This window comes from Colossoma macropomum, unplaced genomic scaffold (genome assembly GCF_904425465.1).
Source record: "Colossoma macropomum unplaced genomic scaffold, Colossoma_macropomum, whole genome shotgun sequence".
NCBI classification, from domain to species: Eukaryota; Metazoa; Chordata; class Actinopteri; order Characiformes; family Serrasalmidae; genus Colossoma; species Colossoma macropomum.
The window spans coordinates 3,627,192-3,649,181 of record NW_023494805.1 but is presented as its reverse complement, the minus strand read 5'-3'; the positions used below and the strand labels follow the sequence as shown (position 1 = coordinate 3,649,181).

The window sequence follows — 21,990 nt, the reverse complement described above, 5'->3', positions numbered from 1 at the left end:
TCTGCACTCTAATACAGACGGAGAGAAAGAGAGGAGAGAGGTCAGCGGAACAAATGAGATCACAATGCTAAAAGCTACAGGTGCTTTACCACAGACTCTCCACCGGAGCCTCATATAGAACAGTGAGTTCAGCATAAACAGACAGGAAAAGAATTTTTTTTTCTCATAACACTACCGTCAACCCCAGCATGGAGGCCCAGTGTACTCAAAATGAATAAAGCTTATTTAACATGTCATGCTCTAACAGACTATTCCAAAATAAACTGCTTCATTTCTTGATTGATTGATTATTTATTGGTTTAATCAGCTCATTTTGAGTCATTCTGTCCTCCATATCCCACACCGAGTGCTTTTTAGTTCATCTCGTGTAGAACCGCCTCATCAGAAGCATCTCCAGAGGACACTTTAGTCATACAGAGACCAAGTGCAGCTTTTTCAGACCAGACAGACAAACTAACAAATACAAATCCACTACCACAAATCAGCCACCTGGCTAAAAAATAAACAAACCAATCAATTTTGCAAAGCAAAACAAATAAACAAACGAAAACATCAAATCAGACACTCAAGTACCATAAAAAGAGAAAGAAAGTAACACAGTGGTCAAATTTGAAGACCAAAACCAAACAAACTCGTTTGAGACTGTTGATCACAGGGTCTGGACACACATCCTGAAGCAAATTTAAATTAAAAAAGGGGCTTCTGGAACCCTATCAAACTAAATTTCCAGCAACATATCATCACTGTCATTTCAAATCCATCTCCATATCTTTTGCATCATTTTTATGATGAAAGTGCCCACAGAAACGGTCCAAAACTACTTTAAAAAAAAAATAAACTAATTTTATTAATGTACGTTAAAGTTGGGGTTTCTTTCCTTTTCCTGTCAAGCTCCCATTTCCACATATTTGAGGTTTTGTTATGACAGCGCTGATATGAATTATTAGACATTAGTAGTTCTGGGACAATGAAATATATTATTATATGTTGTCGGTATATTATAAAATATAAATAGAATATATTCAACGTTTTCAATACATTACTTTTTAGTATGGGCGGGATACCTGGCCCAAATATAGGTAATCTGGGGGCCCAAACTTAATGCGATAATCCACAAATCCAGCTTTAAATAACACATTTGGACCCTTTTCACATTCATAAGTTGATAAAACAATTTCGTTAAGCATATATTTTGATGTCAGTAGCTCATTTATACACACACACACACACACACACACACACACACACACAAACAAACATAGTGGACAAAACCCAATAACAAAGAAGTTCCAGTTTTAACGCTGTAGCTCAGCACAGACTGAAAGTGGCCTGGTTGGAGATCGAGGATGGAGGAACGAGAGCTGAGAACCATCAGAGCTCCAATTCGTTGTCCATATCAGCAAAGCTGGACGAACAAACCTTAAACACATTTTAAAGCGATAGTTCATCCAAAAATCAGATTTACGGTCTCCCCCTCTGGCTCGTCAGCCAAAGCATGTTTGGTTTCTGAAGTTTCTTTAGATTAGCACGGACTGAGGTAAATGTGGAATGAGGAATGCAGTGTGCAAGATGCCAATTGGTGGACTGGAAGCTTCCATTAAGATGAGTTCAAGTAAAATGAGTTTTAGGAAATATGGGTCAAAGGCCATGAATGACCGTCATTATTTCATTGTATATAATCAGCAACAGTTCATTTCTCTCATTTTAAAAAAGCAACAGCTGAAGTCTAAACAGTCCCAAAATATCCGACTACTTCACTTGCTAGCTACATTAGCTGAGTTGTATCCTCAAATAGACCTGCTCTTGTGGTTTCTGACAATGTAGGACACACTGGTCATCTATAAAAATGGACAAAAATACAGAAATGCATGATTCAACATGGTTGCTGCTACTGTTTTTAGCTACGTGATGCACTCACATGGCTAAAAGCTTCTGTTATTTGTTAGCTACATAGCTATTAGCTTCGTAGCTCCAGTGCAGAGACTAAGGACACCATACATGTCTTGGCTGAATGACCACATTTTTGGTGGGGGTGACCAGGAGAATCTGATTTTTGGTCAAACTATTGCTTTCAGGTGTGTATTAGTGTGACGCTTTCTTCATCCCCAAAGGAGAGTTCTGTCCACAGTAAAGTATCTCCTGAAGTGCGACGTGTTCAAACCGCCAGAGGGTTTGACTCCTGGAGTCCAGCAGATAGAAGAGGTATGAAGGTCCTGAGTCTTAAGGTTCTGCTCACACCGAGGCTGCTGGGTCTTCTCGTCTCCGTTGCTCCAGGTATGCGAGGTGTTTCCCTCAGCGCTTCAGTACAGGACTGGCCCGTTCCGGGTCTTTCTGAAGAGCGTGAAGAACCTGCACAAACAGGCAGAGTAGAAACTCATGAGAAAAGCGAATTCACCTTCACACAGCACGTTTACTATGTCACACACATGGTATGATCAGGGTAAACAGTCGACTCAGCACTTATGGGAAGGTTTAGCCACAAAAACTTGATGTGTTCACTATGTGAAGTTTGAAAGCATTGACAAATAGGCTAATTGTGGTCTGCAGAGTGATGGTTGCATCCGCAATGATGACGATAAGACCCAGTGCATTTAAAACGCTGTTACCTGTGCTTTCTTTCTAAGTAGGTTATTTTTGCTTTTGTGGGCATCACAATCTACATCAGGGGTGCTCAAATCCAGTCCTGGAGGTCTGGTGTTTCGCATAGTTTGGTGACTTACCTGCTCAAACACACCTGATTACACTCTGTTAATTGGCATGTTTAGTGTTTTTGTGTAGAGGAACTACCACACTGTGCTGGACGCCGGCCCTCGAGGACCAGAGTTGTGCACCCCTGATCTACCTGTACATACAAAGTATGTCCTGTGAAGAACTAACCAAATGTTCACTAAATACCAAAGCATTTCACCAAAGTTCTCCTCTTTCGATGTAAACTGGGCGGTCCTAATGTTGGATAACGCTTACACAAGTAGCATCCTCACCAATCACAAGGCTGTATATATATCCTGTATACACACCAATCAGGCATAACATTCTGACCACCTCCTTGTTTCTACACTCATTGTCCATTTTATCAGCTCCACTTACTATATAGGGTCACTTTGTAGTTCTACAGTTACAGACTGTAGTCCATCTGTTTCTCTGATACTTTGTTAGCCCCCTTTTACCCTGTTCTTCAGTGGTCAGGACCCCCATGGACCCTCACAGAGCAGGTACTATTTGGGTGGTGGATCATTCTCAGCACTGCAGTAACACTGATGTGGTGGTGGTGTGTTAGTGTGTGTTGTACTGGTCTGAGTGGATCAGACACAGCAGTGCTGCTGGAGTTTTTAAACACCTCAGTGTCACTGCTGGACTGAGAATAGTCCACCAACCTGTGGGCAGCGTCCTGTGCTTTTTTTACTTCCAGCAGTGCGCTCTCTCTCTCTCTCATATATATATATATATATATATATATATATATATATATATATATATATATATATATATATATTAATGAAGGCTTAAGCTGACCTTCTTAGAACTTGACAGCCTCAGCATGATAGAGAGAGAGTGAGAGCGAGAGAGATACAGATATAGCTCTCTGCATACCTGAGTCCACTTCCTGTTCCTGCAGCTCATGCTGATGGCTGCGATGGAGGAGAAGAGCGTGTGAGTGTTGATGTGTTCGGGGAGCCGTGTGAGGAACTGAGCGTTGTGGATGAAGTCCATGTGAGTGAGAACGTCCTCGTACAGCCGCAGGATTCCCAGAGCAGTGCGGAAAAGGAACTCCTCACCATCCCGACAAAACACGTCCCACACACGACACGCCACGTCCAGTGGGAGGGATTTACTGTACAGAGTGAAGATCCTGCACACGGCACAGAGAACAGCACAGTTAGAGAACACATACTGTACAGAGTGAAGATCCAACACAGAGTACTGAGAACAGCACAGTTAGAGAACACATACTGTACAGAGTGAAGATCCTACACACAGCACAGAGAACAGCACAGTTAGAGAACACATACTGTACAGAGTGAAGATCCAACACAGAGTACTGAGAACAGCACAGTTAGAGAACACATACTGTACAGAGTGAAGATCCGACATACAGCACAGAGAACAGCACAGTTAGAGAACACATACTGTACAGAGTGAAGATCCTACACACAGTACTGAGAACAGCACAGTTAGAGAACACATACTGTACACAGAGTGAAGATCCGACATACAGCACAGAGAACAGCACAGTTAGAGAACACATACTGTACAGAGTGAAGATCCTACACAGTACTGAGAACAGCACAGTTAGAGAACACACTGTACAGAGTGAAGATCCTACACAGTACTGAGAACAGCACAGTTAGAGAACACATACTGTACAGAGTGAAGATCCGACATACAGCACAGAGAACACATACTGTACAGAGTGAAGATCCTACACAATACTGAGAACAGCACAGTTAGAGAACACATACTGTACTGAGTGAAGATCCTACACAATACTGAGAACAGCACAGTTAGAGAACACATACTGTACAGAGTGAAGATCCTACACACAGCACAGAGAACAGCACAGTTAGAGAACACATACTGTACAGAGTGAAGATCCTACACACAGCACAGAGAACAGCACAGTTAGAGAACACATACTGTACAGAGTGAAGATCCTACATACAGCACAGAGAACAGCACAGTTAGAGAACACATACTGTACAGAGTGAAGATCCTACATACAGCACAGAGAACAGCACAGTTAGAGAACACATACTGTACAGAGTGAAGATCCTACATACAGCACAGAGAACAGCACAGTTAGAGAACACATACTGTACAGAGTGAAGATCCGACATACAGCACAGAGAACAGCACAGTTAGAGAACACATACTCTACAGAGTGAAGATCCTACACACAGTACTGAGAACAGCACAGTTAGAGAACACATACTGTACAGAGTGAAGATCCTACACACAGTACTGAGAACAGCACAGTTAGAGAACACATACTGTACAGAGTGAAGATCCTACACACAGCACAGAGAACAGCACAGTTAGAGAACACATACTGTACAGAGTGAAGATCCTACACACGGCACAGAGAACAGCACAGTTAGAGAACACATACTGTACAGAGTGAAGATCCTACACACAGCACAGAGAACAGCACAGTTAGAGAACACATACTGTACAGAGTGAAGATCCTACACACAGCACAGTGATAACACAGAGAACACACTGTACAGAGTAAAGATTGTACACATACAGCACAAAGAGCACAGTCAGAGAACACATCGTACAGCATGAGTAAGAGCAAAACTGTCATCCAACCTAATGAGACACTGTAACAAACACAAGCTCGGTTTACTGCTCGACGTGCCAGTATAAACACCCTGAAATCACCATGTGGGTATTTATTACAGTTCATCAAGGGAAAAACAGAAAACATACAGTTAAATAATATTAGTAATAATTAGTATTTGCAATTTTATAATTAGTAAAAAGAACCACAATCTATAACTGGAACCAAATTTAACAACTGAAATGAATTTCAAATATTTTTATTGCGCAAAACTGTATAATCGCTGCTGTCCGAACAAAACCTCATATCTTCTCATATCTCATAACTTTACAGGAGAAAGAAAAACATACTTTGCTTTTAATGGAAGTCAATGGAACCAGATTTTTGTTCAAGTAATTTTGGGCCATTTCTTTTGGTCCATTCATTGTGAAATTCATGGTAAAGGGCAAAAGACATTTTCAAATTATGTCAAAAACTGAAAAACGACAAAAAAGGAGACACAAGGTTTTGTTCCGACAGTAGCAACATACAGATAAACCTGTGGCGAGTACACATAAACAAGCAACTTTGCTGGCTCGGCAAAAACTGCGCTAAACGTTCACATCTGACCCGTCCCATTACATCTATGAGCATCAGACTCTGAGTTCAGTAAATATTACAGTCATTTATGTTAACAGTGGCAGTGCTTCTGAATGGGTTTCTTGGCTTGATTAAAGCACCAGGCTGCGAGACCACAGCGCTGTGTGTGGTGCAGCTACCTGATGGAGGCGCACCGCAGGCGGGGCTATAGGGCACGAAACGCTACGCTAAACCTAGGCTAAAGGCTACTGTTACCACAAAAGACCGGCGATTTGTTTTATATATTTTTTTTTTTTTAATGTCTGCTTTCTCATTTACAACCTGGACGAACATTGATTCAGACTGTACCTGACTACACAGCAGGAGATGAGTGATTACTGAAAGAAGCCTGACTAACGGTAAAGGGGCTTCTGTCTTAGACTGTTTGTATTGTTTGTTATTTGGCTGATTTGTGTTATACCAATAAAACTAATATCTTATGAAGAAATATAACCAGTACATCACTCACTAACTACTACTGCTTCATCTCGAAATACAGATGCGGTCATGAACATTTTTACTGCTGCTTGTAAACCCACACCGCCAACGTGTTGTTCCATCTATTGCACACAGGCAGGTGCCACATCAGCGATTACTTTGTGGTATTGGTATTCTCCATTACTGACACTGATACTGCGTTAAAGCGCCAGTACGGGTGATGATTCTGATACGGTATCAGTACAGGTACAACCCTAAATCAGTTAAAGAATGATTTTATGTTTAGCACGGCTGTAATTCTGCTTGTACGTGTATGTTTTGCTGTTCTCACAAAACAGTATGGAGACTTTTGCCAAATATCACTTATACTTCTATAATTCTAAACTTATTTTCAAAAATTGATGCAAATTTCATATGAAATTTAGAACATTTTCAAAACTCAATACAAATCTGACTGAATTTCATAGTCAGGGTCAGAAGTATCCCATCACTATAAACATTCATGCTCTGTTTTCTACAAAAACATTAGTCTAGCCCTAAAACTGAGATATGACAAACTTCTGCACAGCTTAATAAAGACAGCACTGTGCTGGCGCGCTCGAATACCGGATGTCAGCACCGTAACTGAAAAAAACACACAGAGGAGCGAATCATCTGTGCAGTATGTGTGTATTCTTTTTGTCTCATATCCTTTTTTAATCCTCTTTGTTCTTAAACATGGTTTCTTCATTCTCATACCTCAGATGCTCCAGAATTAGCTCTACGTCTCATTCACTAAATGACCCAGAGCTTTCAGAACTCTGTGACGTCGACAGCTAAAGACGTCTTTGATTCCACAGCGGCTTCCCCGACACGTAAAAACTGCAGTCCATTCAGAACATCTCTCAGTAGCTTACACACATCCTCCTTCAGTCTAAATATAAGTATACATTTCCCTGATGCAGGAAGAAGTAGTGGGAGTAACAAATATGTAAGTCATCAGTGTAGTAATAAAACTCTTTCAGCCACTGATACGTTTCGTTTGGGCTGCGTTACTCAGTGGTGTTACTCTGTAATAGAGAAAGTAATAGTAATTAGTAACAGTCAGTAATAGTCTTAGACCCCAGAGCACATTGTTTAAAGACTTTTATATATATATATATATATATCAGGCATAACATTCTGACCACCTCCTTGTTTCTACACTCATTGTCCATTTTATCAGCTCCACTTACTATATAGGTGCACTTTGTAGTTCTACAGTTACAGACTGTAGTCCATCTGTTTCTCTGCATACTTTTACCCTGTTCTTCAGTGGTCAGGACCCCCATGGACCCTCACAGAGCAGGTACTATTTGGGTGGTGGATCATTCTCAGCACTGCAGTAACACTGATGTGGTGGTGGTGGTGTGTTAGTGTGTGTTGTGCTGGTCTGAGTGGATCAGACACAGCAATGCTGCTGGAGTTTTTAAACACCTCAGTGTCACTGCTGGACTGAGAATAGTCCACCAGCCAAAAATATCCAGCCAACAGCGTCCTGTGGGCAGCGTCCTGTGGGCAGCGTCCTGTGGGCAGCGTCCTGTGACCACTGATGAGGGACTAGAGGATGACAAACACAGACTGTGCAGCAGCAGATGAGCTATCGTCTCTGACTTTACATCTACAAGGTGGACTGACAAGCTAGGAGTGTCTAATAGAGTGGACAGTGAGTGGACACAGTGTTTAAAAACTCCAGCAGCACTGCTGTGTCTGATCCACTCGTACCAGCACAACACACACTAACACATCTCCACCACGTCAGAGTTACTGCAGTGCTGAGGATGATCCACCACCCAAATAGTATCTGCTCTGTGAGGGTCCATGGGGGTCCTGACCACTGAAGAACAGGGTAAAAGTATGCAGAGAAACAGATGGACTACAGTCTGTAACTGTAGAACTACAAAGTGCACCTATATAGTAAGTGGAGCTGATAAAATGGACAATGAGCATAGAAACAAGGAGGTGGTCAGAATGTTATGTCTCATCGATGTGTGTGTGTATATATATATATATACACCTCATATCTCCATTTTTGACATTTTCCTTTTTTTGAGATAACTTGAAAAGCCCGTAGTCCTATATATTGTGTGTAAATTCTATGATAAATGGACCAACAGAAATTGCCTAAAATTACTTGGAAACAAGTCTGGTTCCATTGACTTGCATGAAAAGTAAAGTATGTTTTTTCCTTCTCCTGTAAAGTTACTATTTTGGAGATACGAGGTTTTGATCCAACAACAGCGATACATATACATATATATGAATACTTGGGTCATTTTATGAGTGCGACCTTGAGCTAATTCTGGAACATCTGAGGTATAAGAATGAAGTAACCACCCATGTTTAGCAACAAAGAGGATTCAAAAAGGGACATGACACAAAGAAAATCCACACATATTACATCCATGTTTCACTCGTCAGAGAAACATATATTTTGTGAGTTAGTTTGAAGAACAGTTTGAGTTGATTCTATGATTATTAAACTTTGATTATTAAATTTCATCAGGAACGCCTGATTTAATTTAATGAAGTACAGATTAGAATAGTGTATATGTATGTGTATATATATATATATATATATATATGTGTATATATATATATATATATATGTGTGTGTGTGTGTGTGTGCAGAAGTGTGTTCCCTGCAGAGGATGCATGAACTTACTCTCACTTAGAAAATCAATATGGAATTTTCCAGGGGTGTGTACACTTTTGCATATAGCTCCTCATGTCACATATACGGTGACTTGGAAACCGTTTCCATATATGGACTGTATGGACGGTAGGGAGTGAATGTTTGAAACTAACAGTGTTTACGATACAATAAACTTTATTTTTTAAAAAAACGAGGCAAATTCAGTTTGTTTTCCACTATATGGGCCTTTTAAATGTGCTTTATACAATAAATATATGTACTTGCTTAGTCAGCATGGCCTGGTCAAGCTCAGGTAAATAAATATCACACTCCTGCTTAAAAAGCCTGTAGCGTGTCTTTGCTCTCACACCTCCACACTCACACGTTCATTCTAAATATAAAAAGTGTGAATTTCCTGGTAAATAGTGAACGGTAGGTGAGGTTAGTGTGACTCGCAGGCAGCGCGCAGGCAGTTTCAGTACTAAAACACCCCGCTCCCCCTCCCCCCAACATACTAAACCTGCACCCGTTTAAAGGTTGTGTTAACCACATCAAGTGGGTGAGAAGCTTCCAAAAACCTCTCCGTAAACCTTTATCTCCGTCAGCACAAACCCAGCACTATATTATCAGCCCATCTGCGCCACAACAAAATAACTTCTTGAGGTTTACGGATAAATAAAGATAAATAAACAAAAATAAAATGTCTTTTTAAACATTACTCTCTATTCAAGCTTTGCAGATTTGGAAATACATGCAACTATACAGCTACATACACTCATCAGGCATAACATTCTGACCACCTCCTTGTTTCTACACTCATTGTCCATTTGATCAGCTCCACTTACTATATAGGTGCACTTTGTAGTTCTACAGTTACAGACTGTAGTCCATCTGTTTCTCTGCATACTTTTACCCTGTTCTTCAGTGGTCAGGACCCCCATGGACCCTCACAGAGCAGGTACTATTTGGGTGGTGGATCATTCTCAGCACTGCAGTAACACTGATGTGGTGGTGGTGGTGTGTTAGTGTGTGTTGTGCTGGTCTGAGTGGATCAGACACAGCAATGCTGCTGGAGTTTTTAAACACCTCAGTGTCACTGCTGGACTGAGAATAGTCCACCAGCCAAAAATATCCAGCCAACAGCGTCCTGTGGGCAGCGTCCTGTGGGCAGCGTCCTGTGGGCAGCGTCCTGTGACCACTGATGAGGGACTAGAGGATGACAAACACAGACTGTGCAGCAGCAGATGAGCTATCGTCTCTGACTTTACATCTACAAGGTGGACTGACAAGCTAGGAGTGTCTAATAGAGTGGACAGTGAGTGGACACAGTGTTTAAAAACTCCAGCAGCACTGCTGTGTCTGATCCACTCGTACCAGCACAACACACACTAACACATCTCCACCACGTCAGAGTTACTGCAGTGCTGAGGATGATCCACCACCCAAATAGTATCTGCTCTGTGAGGGTCCATGGGGGTCCTGACCACTGAAGAACAGGGTAAAAGTATGCAGAGAAACAGATGGACTACAGTCTGTAACTGTAGAACTACAAAGTGCACCTATATAGTAAGTGGAGCTGATAAAATGGACAATGAGTGTAGAAACAAGGAGGTGGTCAGAATGTTATGCCTGATCGGTGTATAAAATCAAAATATAGCGTCGCTAACCCCGAATTAACCGGGTTACAAATTTGCAGACGCCTCCCGAAGCTTTTCAAAGAGCCCGTTATCTGACTTCCTCATCTCCAAACCATCGACATATCAACACCACCATCTGAAAAACCTCATAAACCCCATTACAGGCAAACACAAGAATTTTTCAGTTGATAAAACCAAAATTTTTCTCTGATCTCTAAAACTTTTGATGCCTACGTAATGAGAATGAATGCAAGCCGTCTCTGCTAAACCTGCAGTGAAAACTCGATCTATTTAAAAGTATTTACACGCAAGATGATTCAGATACGTACCAGTCGATCAGATAAATATCAGGCGTCAAGTTGTTGCTCTTAAAATGTGCAAATAGCTTTGGTAGGTTTTCTTCAAAGAACACTTCAAATGCAGCAAAATATGTCAGCATCTGTGAAAAAGAAAGACCTTTTATTCACATGTTGAAATGCTTTTACTAAACTGACACTGATACAACATTAAAAAACGCTTAAGTCACTCCACATAATATAATGTTTTATACTGTTAACCGCATGTAAAGACAGTGGATGTTAATGCATTTTGATGCATTTGTTTATACAATGTTTGCAATTTTGCACATCAACATTGACAGACTACAAAAAACAAATTAATCAAAATGTACACAATTTTCCATTTACACCAGACACAGACGATCAGACAAGACAACAACGTTTAGTGCTCAAGTGTTGCTGCTTTAGTTTAGAGCTAGGCAGCCATTTTAGAAAACGTGTCTAAAAGTCCACTTTACATTCAAAACTGTTCACAATTTATGGTGCTTCTTTTTTTAAACACATATAATCAGTAAGAAAATTTAAGATTCAAATTCTGCAGAGTTAAACAGAGTCGTTCAGAGCGGTTTGGTGAGTCAGAATTATTCACAGTGGTGGTGATAGGAACCAGACGTCCACCTCTAAAAGCTCCCTCACAGGAAGTTATTACATGAAATGGTTATGAATTCACTGCCTGATGCCTGACACACTGTTTTAGTGATAGTTCTGAAAAGAGTTTGGTCTGAAACACATATTTTTAAAGTGTATTCATGGTGGAGGGATACATAATATGCAGGGCGTTATGAGGCAAAATAGTCCCCAAAGAAAACTTATTATTTCAGATTATCCACCATTTTCCATCATCATCATTCCATATAAACTCAATAGACTCGTGTAGGTTCACTGGTGGTTCTGGATAGTAAATAAAATGTCTATATCTGTGTTGTAGTCATGGTGACCCCTGGTTCCTATCACCACCACTGTAAAGACATCTGAACCATTTCACACCAGACCACTCTGAGTCTCTCTGTTTACCTCTCACACACTAAATTATGGGGGAATTTTGAAAAATCGATAGAATTATGTTCATAAGCCCACATGACATGCATGCATGAGAAGAGGAGTCTGAACTTTAGCACAGCACTTGTCTAAAGTAGCTGCCTGCAGTGCTCAGCTACAGAGTGAAGCACAGTTTATTTTTAAAGCTCACATTAAGTCACACTGTGTGCTAAACCACATCAGCAAGTCTGCACGACCTTAATGAAGACGTGGATGCAGTTTGGGCAGGTTGAGAGAAGTTTTGGGGATGCATTCAAGGAGTAAAAGATGTGGGTGACCACTGAATTCTAGTGTTGGTTAGCTACATTGACCTCATAGCTTCAGTTCTTAACTAAAGAAGCAAAACCTCCACCAAATAAGTCTTGACTGATTGACTACATCTGGGGTAAGTGTTTTTTTCATGTGTAATTGTGCACGTTTACACGACTAATAATAGCTGGCTTGTGCTCATTACATCCTTACAAGGCCCACTGCTACAATACTGAGGCTGGTATTGTGCGGTGGGTTAACACTGCTGTGCCCCCACATGGAAGACTGGGGAAGGGCTGGTGTGTTTTCCAACAAAGCAAGATCACACATGATACACTGACCATTTGCAAAGTGAACACTCAGGAAAAACTCTTCACAACAAACCTGCAGTGAGAACGGCGGTGGCAGTAAATCAGTCGGTATTATTAGAGTAAAAAAAGGTGCAAGGAACTATCCTTATCAACTTGAAGGTGGAGCTGTTTTTATTTAATTCCTGAAGCCAAAAAGGTTTTGGATTAAATTCTGTGGAAGACCAAACTCAGAGGTCAATCACAAAACTGTTAACAGACAGAGCTACACTGACTCTAAGGTGAGATACACTTAATCTGAGATACTGTATTTACTAAAAATCATTTTATATGATATCTAATGTTATACAACTGTTAGTTCTGGCCACGCAAGCTGACTGGTTGAGAAGCGTTCTACAACAAAATGGGCTGTAAGATGCTTTACAGACCGGCTGGAACAAAACAACATTAATATTGATCTAGCAAAAAAATGACAAAACTGAGCTAAACTTGATATTGCGGCTGTTTAATGGCTCAGTCTGATTTGGTCAGACTCTGAAGATCAGACTACACGTTTGGCGAATGGTATTCGGTTCATTTCTGGCTGATTCCAGGTTGTTTAGCTGTTCTTCTGTCACAGCTGCCGACTGAAAAGCTGCTCAGTGGTGACGACAGTTTGGGAATTTAGTGTAAGGAGCTGGAGAACGAACTGCCAGCTGTGCAGCGAGTGGGCGGAGCTCGTTACTCTGACGTAGCAACAAGCTGCTCGTTAAGGAACTATAATTTGGTGAAGGAACTGCGAACATTAAAACATATTAAACGCCGCGTTCACGGCCCAGTTTATTAATTTATTACTTTATTTATTTAACTGTTGTATTAAAGCAGTAGAACACTCGAGGAGTGTGTTATCGCCAATAACATCACGGCTGTGATGATCTACGGCGACCAAATCACAGCCATGATGTTATTTCAAGATAACAAACTCCCTCTCGTGTTCTGTTGCTTAAATAATGTTATAAAACAATGTTCAGATCAGTTTGCTGACTTGATTGACTTTTCTTAGCTTAACTACTTAAACACTTCAAAAGACTCAGATTTAACAGGACTGTACAGCACTCACATTAGTAATTAAACTTTAATACTAAATACCAAAAGCTTATTAGTAGGGCTGGGTATGGGCAAGAACCTGCCGATACCACAAGTATCATGATACAGGGGTTACAATTCACAATACTGTGATATATTGCAATACTGTAAGCAAGGTAATATATTGAGATTTTGGTCTAATTTTAGTATAAAAAAAACACACCATCGTTTGTATAAAATCTGAATAAAAGAACAATTTTACATTTTGTGCAATCAGAACAGCGGGAATCTGCACTTGCATTTATCACAGGCTGGGTTTCCATTGAAATGTTTTGCAAATGTTATGTGCATTTACAAAATTTCAGCGGAAAAAAATGCTAATTAAGTTGTTTTTCCATCCAATACAGTCAGGCAAAGAATCTTCAGATGACGTAGGCTACCATGATTAGGGGCTGCTTCGAAACGAGCAAGATGAAGAGATTTAACTCAGTTTTTGTTTTAAGTAGAATCATCTTTACAGTCACTTGCCATCTTTTATGGCCATGCGGGGCAGGATGACCAAATGCCCACCTAATGAGGGCTAAAATCTCTGCACCACCTCAACTTGCATCTGGAAACGCAAACGCACCAGACAGTTCTGGTGTCCGCTGAGCAGTCATTTTTCAAACAAGCTTTGGATTTGGCATTTCAGAATGTCAAAGACAACCTTCGAAAAGCTCTGCGGCACAATCAGACCATCTGATTCGTACGACTTACGGCTTGATATCATCATTTATTCGAAAAACTCTGTCCCATCACTCATTTTGGCTTTAGCTTAATTATAGCTCGTCCATCTCGTTCTAGTGTAAAACTCTTGTTTATTTGAATGTTGAGGTTTTTCCTTGCAGGCTTTTTTCGTGCATTTTCAAAATTTGGAAAAAGTGAAGGATGGAAAATCTGCTACATTCCTTGTAATAAGATGCTTGCAACATGATAGCACTACTTTTTGCGCAATCTAAACAAAATGGTGCTCCGACTTCGCTGGAATGAACATCTCAAGACACAACTAGCCCTTTGCGGATTGGATTTGGCACTGTTTCACGAAAATAATAATAGTGGTTAGTAATGACCTTTAGGGCCTCCACTTCAATACGAAAAGGGGATATTGGTAAATTCAATCTTTAAATAGCAGTGTGCCACTGTGTGATCTTTAGCATAAAAACCACCGTGAGGAACCACCATTCCGTTACAACTCAATTATAATAACAAACTAATACCGATGGAAAACCCACCTGCTCTCGTCCCACTATAACTGAGTAAGTGTTGGTTTAGTGGCCAACTCAGATGCAATCAGCGATAAGTACACTTTTATAGATTTGCTCAGAGCAAAAAAAAAACACCCACATCCTCCCACTTAGTCAGAGCAGAAACCGTGTAAAGGTGTGGAAGGAATTAAAGCTGAAGCATCTCTTCTACTTCTTCAAATATGTCTTCTAATGAACTCAAAACTCAACCAAATAACCTTCAAATGGCCTCTGATCACTGAGTAAAAAACAACGATTACCTCAATAACTTGATAACTCACTACACTCAGCTTTGTTATATGACACAGCAGAAATGTACCAAAATTCAAAATAACTTTATGTAACAATACAACTTGATATAATGCTTAATATAGGTTACAACTACTGTAGCTGTGAAGGTAAAACTATTCTAAAATGTTTAATTATGCGAAAGTACTGTGCAAAAGTCAGAAACCACTTTATTTCTTTAATTTCCATTAAAACAGCCAAGTTATTTCTAGTTTCCATTCCTTTCAGGAAACTCACATTCAGTTTTTCAAAGAAATACTGAAATAATACCGAAATATGAAGAGAGCCACGTTTTGTGAGAGGCGAAAATTAATTTTCAAAGAAATCTCCACTGATTGAATGATTTTTCCACACCTCCAAAGTTCAGTCTTAGAAGCTGGTTGATCATTTTCTGAAGTAATCAAACACATTCAGTGGTGTTGAGGTCTGGACTCTGGGGTGGTCAGTCCATTGTTCAGCTTCTTTGTTTGATGTGTCCGTCTCCTTTTCTCAGTGAGGTTCTTCTTGATCAGCTACACATCCTTTCAGACCCACAGCGCTGAGTCGTCTTCTCACAGTGGAAGGATGGACAGAAACACCTGTGGATGTTTTCAGATCTGAAGCAGCTTGATTTTCTCCTCTCTCTCAGAGATGAAAGCTTTAAGTGCTGTTTATCTGATGGGGGCAGTTTTGGGGTCTTCCAGGTCTTCCAGGTGGTTGTTAGGAGGCACATCTTCTCTGCAGCTTTTAATCAGTTTTGAACTCCAAACTTTAAGAGAGAGGCATGTTTGGTGAGCAACGAAATTTCATTTCTTGCATTTTTTTTTCTTCAGACGCTTTCAAAAGATGGCTGAATGAAGATTAACATGTAAATTATTTTTAGCAAACAAGACAACCAGGTTTCATTCAGTTTGTTTCTAAAATTGATGTAGAACACATTGAATTCTGTGGACTGTAACCGCCATGACAGCAAAGCGACCATCTACAACAGGCATGTCAAACTGGGAGACAGTCAAAGCGCTGTGGAGATCAGTGTTTACCCTCATTTACCACTCTGAATTCAGTTCATGAAGGTCTTGCTAATTAACTGATGAGCTGAATCAGATGTGTTTGATCAGGCAGAGTGCTGAAGTCTGTAGTGTTTTGGCCCACAAGAACTGAAGCCTGACACACGTGACCTACAAATTACACTGCAAATGGCAATCATCGGGGTCCAAGCACTATGTGCCATTATGGAGCCAGTAGATCACAAATGACAAAGTTTTTAGAAATGTTCTCCATTTATAATAGATACAGGTCTCAAAAGGAGATGTCTGCCGAATTTCACACATATTGATCTTTTGACTTTGTTATGGTAAAAAAAAAAAAAAAATAAATAAATAAATAAATAATTTTGCTCTTGTGTTCTTGCTTTGCTATCCGGTGTCAACCAGAGGAGGATGGGTTCCCCTTTTGAGTCGTGGTTCCTCTCAAGGTTTCTTCCTCTTGTTCTTAGGGAGTTTTTCTTGCCACTGTCACCACTGGCAACGCTCACGGGGGCTCGGACCGGGATTTTTCTGTAAAGCTGCTTTGCAACAACGCTGTTGTAAAAAGCGCTGTATAAATAAACCTTGACTTGACTTTTAACAAATCAATCAAAAATCACAGTACAATATTTAGACGTGACTTTGATATGCACAGTATTTGAAATCAATGAACAAATAATTATTCCACCAGAGCTACCATTGTATTATAGTGTTAGAGTGCACCAGAATGTCATGCTCAGATCACTAAAATTTTTTTACCAGGAAAAATTCTGCTGGACCCCACTGCTTATGCAAGTGGATTGTCTCAAAATCTCCTCAGAAAAATTAATAATTTGTACTTGGTGGCTGTTTTGACTGGAAATTAAATAAATGAAAGGTAGTCTCTGACTTTTTCACAGTACTGTACAGGATGAAACCCACAGTGTGATGCTATAATGCCCAGCCCTACTTAATGTGTATGTGCTGGGGAGACACTCACAAGGCTATGGTCCACCCTGTAGAAGGCCATCTGACAGGGTTTATTCAGCAGGTTGGCAAAAGCAATGAAGGCATCAGCAGTGTGCATGTTCAGGATCAGCACGGCCGCGATAAACGACATCCCCTGCACCTACACACAAAGAGGAGGAGGACAGAGCAGTTAGTCACTTCACCTGAAGCTAATTCATAACTGACATTATACACAATCTCAATAATTAAAAAAAAGAAAAAACTATAAATGTACATGCTAGTTAGAAAGAAACTGATCTGATAAAGACAGAAGAATTTGACTGTCAAAACACATTTATGACTGCATTAATAAAATACATTCTCAATACTTATCAACATTGCTGCTTATCATCACTGTCAGAACAAAACCTAGTCTCTAATTTCGAAAAAACCAGCAGTAAATTGGCAGCACTTTACCTGAACCCTGCTATACAGTGCTGTGAAAAAGTATTTGCCCCTCACACAATTTCTTCTATTTTTGCTAATTTATAACATGTAAATGTTTCAGATCATCCAACTAATTTAACATAAGATTAAAAACAACACGAGTGAACACTAAATGCAGCTTTTAAATGATTATTCCATTTATTGAAGATATAGATTTATTCAAAACTTCTATCACCCCTGTGAAAAAGTAACTGGTTGTGCCACCCTTAGCAGTAAAAACTGCAATCAAACGTTTGCAATAACATCGCTGTGGAGGAGTTTTGCCCACTCTTCTTTGCAAAACTGTTCTAATTTGGCTACACTGGAGGGGTTTCAAGCATGAACTGCCCTTTTATGGTCTTGCTACAGCATCACAATGGGACTCAAGTCAGGACTTTGACTTGGCCACTCCACAACCTTAATTTTGTTTCTTTTTGAGCAGCCCCAGATGATAACACTACCACCACCATGTTTTACTGTTGGTATGATGTTCTTACGAATGCGGTACTAGCTTTACGCCAGATGTAATGGGACCCATGTCTTCCAAAAAAGTTCCATGTTTAACTCATCAGTCCACAGAATATTATTCCAAAAGTCCAGGGAGTCTAGATGTTTTTAGTAAATGCAAAATGAGCCTTTTGTGATTTTTTTGGTCAGCAGTGGTTTGCGTCTTGCAGCTCTCCCAGGGTATGCCATTTCTGCCCAGAGTCTTTGTTTTGTGGAATTGTGTACATTGACCTTAACTGAGGCAAGTGAGGCCTTTTAGATGTTCGTCCGGGTTCTTTTGTGACCTCCTGGATGAGTCAGATTATTCACAGCACTGTATAACATTAACAGAACCATGCCATAAACATGTAATGGCTGATCTCATATGCTGTTGTGATGAGGACATGACAGATTATGCCCAGTAAGTGTCATGTTATCATTACTGTTATAGCAATGTCCCTAACGTTTGATGTAACATAAACTGTTTCATCATCACACATTTGAACCGGTCATGGCAATTTCTGGTAACAGTAACATGATGCGGTTATACTACTTAACAAAATCTCTCATGACAACTCATTATAGTATCTGCTATGACCAGTTTATGACATGGTTGTGTCAATGTTATGTAACAGCATTCAAGCTAACTCAAAACTTCACAATGAACGGAAACCAAAACTTGTTTTTAAGCCCAATTTTTTCATGTTACTTGCAAAATGCGCACAAAGCTGATGCAACCCTAACTTGTTTTGCACGAGTGTTTGGTTTTTGATGGTGGCTGAAGGTTTTGTCAAGGTTCTGCCTGCAAGTGTCATATCTGTTTAGAAGTAACACTATCTAGAAGGAAACGCTTAAAACCCACAGCAGCCACAGCGTTCGTATCTGTTTGTTTTTCTTCTGGGAAAAAACCCTCTGACCAGACCACAGGCGCCGAAAACAAACATGCACAGGCTGATCAGGCATGTTTAGCACCACTAATAGTTTCATTAGGGTGGTGGGTGACTGCAGGTCTGGAAGGTTACACCAGACGAGTTCTTCAGGTTTTTCAGAAATGAAGGGTGCATTTCTCGGCCACACTGAAGGATCCTTGGCCACACTGAAAGATCGGGATGGCCCTTCAGCGACACAAAGGCTGATAAAGGGCTTTGAGACGACCAATAGCCCAGAGTATGGTTACAAATCCATGCTCACGCATTTTGCTGTCATTCCCACTGCTGACTGAACCGTACTGAACCAGAGTACCCGGTTACCCTTCTTGAGCCCAGTCCTCAAAGTCCACACTTCATTAGCATGCAAACCTGTACACTCTTAAAACAGATGGTGCTTCAAGGGTTCTTTAGTAAAGAAAATGGCTCTATATAGAACTATGAACACTCAAAGAACACTTTGCATGATTAAAAGGTTCTTTGCTTATTCATGGTTCGACATAGACCCATTTTCTTAACTAAAGAACCCTTGAAGCACCATTTTTTAAAGGGTGTAGGGCAAGAGACCTCAAGGGTGCTCGGGTTAAGCATGTGCATTTGGGACATGAGCCATGCAGGATTCTAGGCTAACAAAAATGCAGCTTTAAGCTTAAACCTGCATGCACAGAGGTTTGTGCCGTGCAGTGTGTTTATGACTAAACTTGCATAAAAGGTTGAGGCTCGCCTGCGTAGCAATGCGGTTAAGCATGCTGTGTTTAGGCCGGAGAGGAAGGCTTATTTCTGTGGAAAGAATTGAGCTGCCATGGAACCAGAAAACTCACTTAACGTTAAATATTATTCAAATGTTGATGGTGAATCATGTTTCAGGCTGAGAATTACTGTAATATTAGTCAGTCATATATCCAACATGACTGTATAACAAATTCAGTAGCACAAAGAAAGCAGACAGAGGAGCATGATATCTGCCTGGGTCATCAGCTAACAGTTTAGCGTCACACTGTGTCCTAATACCAAGCGAGGCAAGTGAGGAACAACAAAACCAAAACACTTCAGGTATATTCAACAACACTGTTTACACCAGCTGTGAACGGCATAAGGCAATGCAGTGCGATGCAACACGCCATTTTTTGATGGTAGCTATTTGTGGTTGGTTTCTATTTTTGATGAGTCATGTTGCTCAGCAAACTTTCCGCCTGAAAATGGAAGAGGAAAAACTCGACTCATCCAGTAAACAGTTTTGTGAGAATTTTCCAGAGTGCTGGAGGCTAGAGGATATTTAGCTACTTAGCTACATAGACTTAGCAGATACAATTCAACTGATACAGCCGAGTGCTACAACTCTATTTTAACTGTTATTTAAACTACTGATGTTAAATGTGGGGATAAGACGTAACCTGCTACACATACTATTAAATCAATGTCCCAAAACCACAGCTGCACAGCTCCATCAGTACAGCAGCTATAACCTGATAAGTGGTTTGTTTACATTTTGACTTGCAGCACATGCCCGACATTTCCAGACATCCTGAAGGCTTTGCGATGTCATGTTGGCTTTTCAAGGGAAAAATCAGAATAAAGCAGTGTATTTTTTTAACTTCAGCTAGGCTATTTTTACACAGCAGGCAAAAGTGGCCCAAAATGATCTTTTTCTTTGTATGTGACATAGATAGTGTTATCTGTGTGGTGAACAGCAAAAAAAACATTTAATCTGACATTTTCAATTCCGATTTGAGACGCTTTCATATGTTGTACTGAAATCCGATCCGTATCCGATATGCGGCAATGTGACTCAGTCTGAACAGCCAGATCAGAATTCATGTGACTTTTACGTCAATCCAACTCGACATTTGTCATAATTTTGTGCTGCTGAGACTCAAACATTTAGGCTGATGTTTCTGTACAAAATTAGAAGAGATGTATCCAAAACCCAGTGTGGTCAAAGTGATTTCTAAAGAAATGTCCGATCGCGGCCGCAGGAGAACGAGGCTGCAGCGTCGAAGAACAGTTAAAAGTCTCAAAGCAAAGTTTAAAGAATCCCAGGACGCGTAGTAAAGAAGTGACCGCGCCCTTTTTACGGCTCCAACACATTCTGGGTGATGTGCCCAGCTGTCAGTCAGTGAAGCTTCAAGATGAAGCTGATCCTCCAGGGGGCGACTGGCGCTCGTTGGCAGTCGTGATTGTTTACCTCTGGATGAGCCGTGAAGCAGCGTGAAGCTCTGTTCTTTTATGCATGCGGGTCAGTTTAGGAGCTGATCTGTTCAGACTGATGTTGCATACAGATCACATTTAAAAGATAATGTGAACAGCCAAACAAAAAAAATCAGATTTGGTGAGAAAATCAGATTTGGGCCACTTTTACCTGCTGTGTGAACGGAGCCCTAGTTACTTCAGACTTCAGTCAAGTCTGAGGCACATTAAGGTTAGTAATGTTAGCAAATTAAAATAACATACAGCAGTACGACACTTCATGAATGAGAAGGCTGAGCTGTCAGTTCATTAAGTACACCTGCCTTGTAGCTCTCATTAACCATTTGTCTTGCACAACTAGAAAGTAAGTAGTAAGTAAAGTTTATTTATATAGCGCTTTTTACAACAGGTGTTGTCAAAAAGCAGCTTTACAAGGAAATCAGCATTACAGAAAGAAATCCGGATCTGAGCCCCCATGAGGTCGCCAGTGGTGACAGTGGCAAAGGAAAAACTCCCTAAGAGAGACAGGAAGAAACCTTGAGAGGAACCAAGACTCAGAAGAGGAACGCATCCTCCTCTGGTCGACACCGGATAGTAAACATTGTTAGTACAAAACGGGGAAAACAGGTGGAGCAATGATTAATTTGATTAGTTTAGTTTATGCAGCAGCAGCATCAGTGGAACTGCACCATGGAATAGGCGTTCGAATGGGGTCGACCTTTAATATTTAGGCCTACAGTTCAACACCGCCTGAGTCTCTCATTAGATTTTGACAGCG

General features: G+C 40.5%; 1 protein-coding gene across 4 annotated transcripts in view; it reads right to left on the bottom strand.

Annotated features, from left to right (window-relative positions):
• Positions 1-316: 316 nt before the first annotated feature.
• The window catches only part of tbc1d14 (TBC1 domain family, member 14), an 84,347-nt gene continuing 62,673 nt past the window's right edge, over positions 317-21,990 (bottom strand). For all 4 annotated transcript variants that reach the window (XM_036596391.1, XM_036596390.1, XM_036596389.1 and 1 more), the window contains 4 exons: positions 17,180-17,308; positions 10,957-11,066; positions 3,592-3,850; positions 317-2,349 (listed from right to left, as the gene is read on the bottom strand). In XM_036596391.1, the coding sequence (XP_036452284.1) occupies positions 2,293-2,349; positions 3,592-3,850; positions 10,957-11,066; positions 17,180-17,308 (555 nt within the window). In that variant the 3' untranslated portion in view covers positions 317-2,292. The remainder of the gene's footprint in view (positions 2,350-3,591; positions 3,851-10,956; positions 11,067-17,179; positions 17,309-21,990) is intronic.